General features: G+C 36.6%; 1 protein-coding gene across 1 annotated transcript; it reads right to left on the bottom strand.

Moving 5' to 3' along the window:
• Positions 1-39: 39 nt before the first annotated feature.
• LOC127942955 (peptide YY-A) lies at positions 40-3,309 on the bottom strand. Its single transcript, XM_052539028.1, has 4 exons — positions 3,117-3,309; positions 2,309-2,496; positions 915-995; positions 40-365 (listed from the first exon to the last, which is right to left on the bottom strand). Exons 2-4 carry the CDS (start codon positions 2,494-2,496, stop codon positions 341-343), a joined length of 294 nt encoding a protein of 97 aa, XP_052394988.1. The 5' UTR covers positions 3,117-3,309; the 3' UTR covers positions 40-340.
• Positions 3,310-7,214: the final 3,905 nt, after the last annotated feature.

The following is a 7,214-nucleotide window of genomic DNA, read 5'->3' as shown; positions in this document are numbered from 1 at the left end:
GCTTGTTCAAAAACCACCAGAGCAAAATCAATCTCCAGATTCAACCAATAAACTTTTAATCACATAATTGACATGGTACAAACAAAACTCATCATTTCTGCATGACACAATGAAGTTTACACACAGCCTATACATTTCCACTGATAGATCCTATTATAATATATTATGTACAGTTGTTAATGAGATTTGTTCTGTGCAGATGAAAGAAAATAGAGGATGTATTTAATAAAGAGGTGGATGAGGTTGATAGTAACTGGTTCACATATAGTTGTCTGGAGGTTTTCTGTGGGAGGCACAGGTGGGCTTATATCAAGACAGGTGACACGGGGGTCACTGGACTTCACCACATATAAGAGTCATCATATCTGAAAGAGATAAATATAATCAATAAGCAATCAATATTGCTTTTTTACTGACATCAATAAGACATTTTCCCTATTCACTGTTTTCACAGATACTATTTTCTTGGTGTAATGTCTGGTTCTTGTGAAACTACTATTTAACGGTGTAATGTCTGTCAGGGATTTACAGTTTTCAATTAGTAAGCACAGTGCGATTTCTTCCTTTTTAAGGCCTAATTAGGGCTGTTAAATGTCAAGGCCTTTCAAATATTCATTGTGCGTCATGTTCCCGAACCCACTCCCTTCCTGACGGACAGAGAGAAAAGAAGCCAGGGATCCCATCTGTCCCCTGATTCCTCAACAGGTGTGAAAAATTCATGAGTTGTTCCTCCTTGCTATTAACACACAACCCATCACCTTTCATGAGTGTGTTCCTCGAGGATTTAAAAAACTGCATTTGCCAAAATACTTTAAGAAGACCATTTAAATCAGGAAACAATCTTATAGTTGTAAAACAAGTCTGTTATTAGTTAACATTAAAATAGCAGTTAAAGTTAAAAGAAAGACTCTCACCTTGATCTCTGTTTGTGCTCTGTGTCATCTCCGAACAGCAACTCAGCCATCACATCCTCCGAGGTGGCCCGTTTTCCATACCTGGATGTAAGGAATATGACATTTTATTTCCTCATTACTTCATTCCATCCGTGTAGCTTCGCTGGGAACATTTCAGTATTGAAATAATGATCTCAAATTGCTCACAGAGTGTGCTCATTGTGGTGTGTGAAAGTGTCTGGAAGTGAAAAGAACTAGTCAGCCCACTTTATCTGTCAGACACCAATCACTGAATACAAACTGTCTTTTCACCCCAGATGTTATGAATCTAATTTAGCTGTTAAATGTTTTTTGACCACTTGACAGCTCAATGTGCTTGAGACACGTCACCTAGAAGATCTGACACTGATCACACAGACGAAAGGTACAAAGCCTCTATATCTTCAGACAAAACATGACTGTCAGTTCTGAAGAACATTCAGTAGTATTGGAGAAAAAAGTTTAAGTAGGGAGCTGAGACAAAATTACTAGTTCTTTTCTCTCAGAACAGCATCTTCAAGACGAATAGGCCTACACTGAAAAACATCTAAAGTGCTCCGGTTTTGGCACTCAAATCCACAAAGCAATTTCATGCTCAGATCCCTCTTCGATAGATGCCTACAAGCAACATAAATGAGTTTGAGACCAAGCTAATGTTTTAGCTATTTCTGAAACATGAGCTAAACAGACTCTCACTTGCTCTCCATTATGGATGTCAGCAATACTTTGTGAAGAGACCAACATTCATTAAACTCAGTCGTGACAGTCTTGAACCATCATGTCTGTTGGTTTTATCTTAGATATTCATCAGAGATTTTCATTTGGACTCTTACTGGTAAGATTTAAGGTTCTTTGGTGGACTTGCAGGGTATTGGAAAGAGACGATGCTGACATTAGGTACTCTCTTGGAATAGACTGGAATTAAAGTATATTGTGGGGTGAAAAAAATATTTACTGTTTTTTTTTTTTTTATATTGGAATGTCTCACTCATTGTATGAGTCCTAAATGTCAAAGGCCTGTTTAGAAGACTATAAATATGTAAATAAATGTAATCCTCTATAGAGCAGGGCTGAGAGAAACATATGACAGATGAGTAGCCTATTCAATCTCAGAGGTTTCTCTGAGGTGCATCTGTTTGGGTTTTATCACTCAAGATTGGTCATGCAAAGAGCCTCTAGCCACTAAAAAGTGGATCATAATGCAATTTCAGCAACCTACTACAGAACTTGGACATTTTTCTTGACATATTACTGAGAGATGGTGCAAAGAGGAAAATTGTTATCATGGTCACCTGTTCGAGGTCCGAAGTGTGGGGTGGTAAGAATAATTTAAGCAAACAGATGCATTTGTATGATACATAGCTTGACGTTCTCACCGTTGTCTCGTGATGAGGTTGATGTAGTGTCTCAGCGCGGTGTAATATTTGGCGAGTTCCTCCGGAGGAGCGTCATCTCCGGGATTCTCTGGTTTGGGCGGATAGGCGTCCACAAATGTCCCGAGACACAGGAGCACGCAGAAGAGGACAGTAGCGATTACGGTCCAGGGTTTCAGCATGATGGCCATCTGAAAAATAAAAATCGCATTTTTCCCCCTTCCATTAACTAATGTACATGAAGACTTATTGTGGTAGCTTTAAATTAAACGGCCTTTTATAAGAAGTCTGAGCAGATCAGAAAAGTGCTAGCGCAACAACAGGTTGAAGAGAAGTCACGACAAATACAGTTTTGTAATAGTTTTGCAAATGTAGCTGTGCACATTCACCTCGACGGCAAAAACTCAATCGAGATTCAAAAACACTAGATCAAGACTGAACTGCATTAAGGAACGAATCAGTTTAATTTGTCTTTAAAACCTTGATTTAAAAAAAAAACTTTTTATGAAATAGAATAATTATGGATTAATCAAATATATTTTTAATGTTAATCTAGACTCTCGAACTTCCTCCTCCTAGCAGCTAATTAAAAGTAGTATGCGCGTCTAAGTGATTGCTGTCCATGGTGCTGAACGTGTTCGTACTAATACAAACGACACACTGAAAACATCTTTTGTATCCGACTTATATTTTACAGCAATGACAAAGCCTAGATTTTCCAATAAAAGCCAAATTTAGCATCTTTCAAATGTTAAACACAATTTTCATTTTGCACCTCCACATGCAGAACGATAACCACAAGACAACTTACTTTCAGCAGCCAAAGAGTTTAGGAACAGTTATTTCTCTGGAGCGGAACCTTGAAGTTTCTTGTTTCAGTGTTCTTTTTTTCTTTTCTTTTTTTTTTGCGTCTCCCGATTCTTAGCGAGGTCTTTCAGAAATAAGAAGTTGTCCACTCACGGATCTTTCTATCTCGTCCGCTCCTCAAGCGGTTTATATACGGCGCTGCGCCTTGCGTAAACACGAGACGGGCGGTGGAAGTGACAGGAGCTCTGCCCCCAGCATCACATCCAACGTCAACCATGAACACATTCGTAATACACCTCACGAGACATTTTCATTAAGATCATTAGTGATGTTCAGCTGCAGATCAATTACCTGAAAGTGAGACGTAATTTGAAATGAATATCAAACATTCTTTAAGCTTACACTAGGCTACATTATTTTGCACATAGCATTATCAATAAAGTTTCTTATTATTAAAACCCCTGTCTTTATAAACAGATAGCAACAAGTGTCTGTCAAGTAGAACTTTCATCAAGTTCAGAGTGTCTTGTGTCAGAACGAAGTTTCTGATGAAAGGAATTGAGTTTGATTGGACTTCAATAGAAATAGTAGATGACGCTCCAGAGATTGATTGCAGCGGCTAATCAAAACTCAGACACTAATCGAGCAATCAAATATAATTCTTGCTTTTTCTACTTGACCCTTCATCAAATTAACAACTGATTCTGAGCGAACTGAACAATAAATATCTGTTTTAGGCTTAAAATCAAAGTTAGGTGCTTCTACAGTCTTGTTAATCAGCGATCATTTCCCAATGATTTTAAGAATAAATTATGGGTAGGGCTAGTTTCAGGGGTAGGAACTGTGTTAAGTCTATATTTTTGGGAAATATTGTTTATCCAGGATCATCAATGTTGATCCAGGAACATGTCTTACTTGGCATAATCACTGCGACCTCCATAAGATATTAATCTCAGTGTGGGAATTATACAATGACTTTTCTCATACAATGAGAAGGTGATGATGTTCATTGTCTCATACAATAATTTGACTTGTAAAACAAAACATTAAAGTTTTATATGAACAGAATTAAGTGACATATATTGACAGTAGTAGGCTACTTCATGATAGACTATGTGTCATCTTACCGACCTAAACTGATCGTGATTTAAAGCTCGACACGCTGTTGTTATGGTTACCACCTCTTCTGAACATTTGCGTCTATTTCACTACAAATGGAAATCCTCGCTTTGTAACCTAACTTTTAATCTTTTAGCATTTACACACACGTTTGACAATCCTGTTGAAATCTATAGGTATTTGTATGAAAACGTTCTTTAATCTTCCAGTTCAACAAGATACAAGATTATTTGCAGTGGCTGGAAGCCTGGATAAATGAAAACCGACTTCGGAAAAACTTAAATTAAATATGATCTTGCATAATGGCATGCTCATTTTACACAGGTGTCACTTTGCGTCATATTTGCATTTAGCTGCTTCTTATGTTCCATGCAGAAAATACACGTGCCAACATCATTTGTTACCGGAAATGAAGAATCTGTAATTTTCTAAAAGATACAGTGACATGTTTGCCTATGTTCAAAATTAAATCACTAAGAGCATATTGGTTAAAAGAAATGAAAGAGTTTCTGTGGCTCCTGGATCTATAATAATGCATCTGATTTCTTCTGGTCCCTTGAGGCATAAATAATAAAACTTGTTCCCAACAGACTGATTATGTTGCAGGAAGTTAATACTCCCAAGAAAGCTTTGTGAGAAATCAATTATGTCTTAACTTGATGTGTGGTTTAGTCACATTGCATGAGAAAAGAATGAAAAAACAAAGGAATGATTCATAAAATGAGACTCAAATGACTTTTAAATGACTTGAAGAGATGCAGGACAACAGCAACTAATGACTGAAATCATATGGTTTATTACTGTTATCTGGTACTTATTATGAATTGGGAAAAAAAGAAAAAGAAATTGCAATCATTAATCCTGGGTATTACGCTTTTTAAACAATTTTATATGACTATTTCTTATTAACTGAGCCTATACGTTTTTTGCTTAATTAATCTTGTATAAACTAATTGCTGTAATTATAAAACTTATAGCCTATTTTATGTCATTATATACCAATGAATCATTGCTTTAAACAGAGACAGTTAGTAAAGTTTAATAGTTGGCAATGGTGAATACATTTTAGTAGTGCTCCACACAGTCAGATAATTAACAATACGATACCAAAAAAAAAAAAGAATATTTGTATGCTACAGACTTTAACATGTTCTTGGTTTAAAACTTGTGAAATGTGGTTCTGAAACAGCCTTTGCAAAGTCCGGCTGTAGTTTCTCACTAAGAGTATCATTTATTTCATGCAATGAAACTGATATCATCATCCAAATAGTTCAGCTCTACATGTGTCATCATCTTTATTATCCAGAAGTACTAAAAAGGTCAACTAATATCTTACTCATTGTCACAACAGGCAGTGATGACTTCTTTCAGTCCTTTCAAGTTGTTGTTGGTTCATGTGCACAACGTCATGATACTGGATTTAGTCTTGGGGCGGCTGACGTGGGCTGCTGTCTTGTACATGAGCCCTTACAGGGAGGCCCACACCCATAAGCATCCAAATCACCCTATCACAGCGCAGGAGACGTCAATGGGGCTTGCTCATGCTATCTGCTCTTCCTCAGCTAGGTGATGCTGTTCATAAGCTCCTCATCAATCGTGGTTTGGAGGCATGTTCAACCCCCTCGAGGTGTTATCTAGTCACTCGAACTGATGTACCAACTCCGAGACCCCCCCCCCCCCTCCAAAAACTCACACTGACTCAAGAGGAGTCACCCACACAAAAGACTGAGTATATGCTGAATAGCAAAGGTTGTGTGTCATGAGAAGATATTTTTCAGATACACATATGTGGTGGTTTCTGTATAGTCCTAGCTTTTTTAATGCAGCTTTTGGATGTATTTGTTGCAGAGAGGTCCTTAATAATGATTTTTTATTATAAAATTTGCACTTTTTGTCAAAGCAAGTGCTTCGAAACATTTAGCTGCGGTGCTCATGTGGAAAGTACGATTCGAGTCTAGCTTATGACATTTTCTGATCAGCCTCCCCATTATTAGCTATGTTTTCTTCTGTTAAAATGTAGCAAAAAGTAAAATAAATGTATGCTTTTTATGTCTTACAGCCTACTACCAAGAAAAAAATAAACATAAACAATAAATAACTATAAAGATATCACATATATAATTAACAAGTATGGTCAAACGTCCCGACATTACCTTTACAAATTCAGAATTAGTATCTTAACAGTCTAACATTTTAAAATGTCACCCAGTATTTGAATGAATGTGACAGTATTTCATTTGCAAGTGCAAGAGACAATCAAATTGCTAACCTATTTCTTGCCTTGTGAGAAGAAAAAATGTCATCCTTCAACATTTAAAGCTTCCAGTTGTTAATCAAAAGATACTGCCAAACCTGCAATATCAAGCAATCTGACTGAAACATCCAGGTACAAATTGTATTTAATAGCATTCACATGTTGCGATGCCAGGATGTCACATATCCCATCTGGCTCTGAATCAGTTATACAGTACATATTGTATGTCAAAGCAGGAAGACATATTCCTTATAGGCAGTAAGAGATTAAAAAGGATATTAAAGTGTTAGTATTTTATTCATCCAGATGCTTTATTAACATTTAAGGATGGTTTGATATGCTGATAGGGCAATATAAATTTTTTCACTTCATTCATTATTCAGACTTTTGTGTTTCCAGAAGTTGATTTTTCTAAACACTTTTTCTAACCACAAGTGGCTACAAAATATGCATGAAAGAAAAGGTCACAAGCTAAATGAATGAATTATAACCTTGTTAACATTCTAGTAAACCAGTGTTCCCCTGGTTAAGGTCGATTATACTCTCTTAAAGTATAAAAGCTTCTTTTGGCAGCTCTTCTACCATAAAACTGTGCTTCATTTGGGGCCATCTCAATTCATTTAATTAAGTCTTTACAGTACATTAAGCATGTCACACGTTAGGTTACACATCTACATTTGCATTTCTTACAGTTAAGAGCTCTACTTTTTACAATGTGAGTGGCTCTAA

This window comes from Carassius gibelio, chromosome A3 (assembly GCF_023724105.1).
Source record: "Carassius gibelio isolate Cgi1373 ecotype wild population from Czech Republic chromosome A3, carGib1.2-hapl.c, whole genome shotgun sequence".
Taxonomy (NCBI): Eukaryota; Metazoa; Chordata; class Actinopteri; order Cypriniformes; family Cyprinidae; genus Carassius; species Carassius gibelio.
Note: the sequence above shows the minus strand (reverse complement) of the source record. Positions and strands in the feature narration are given on the sequence as shown.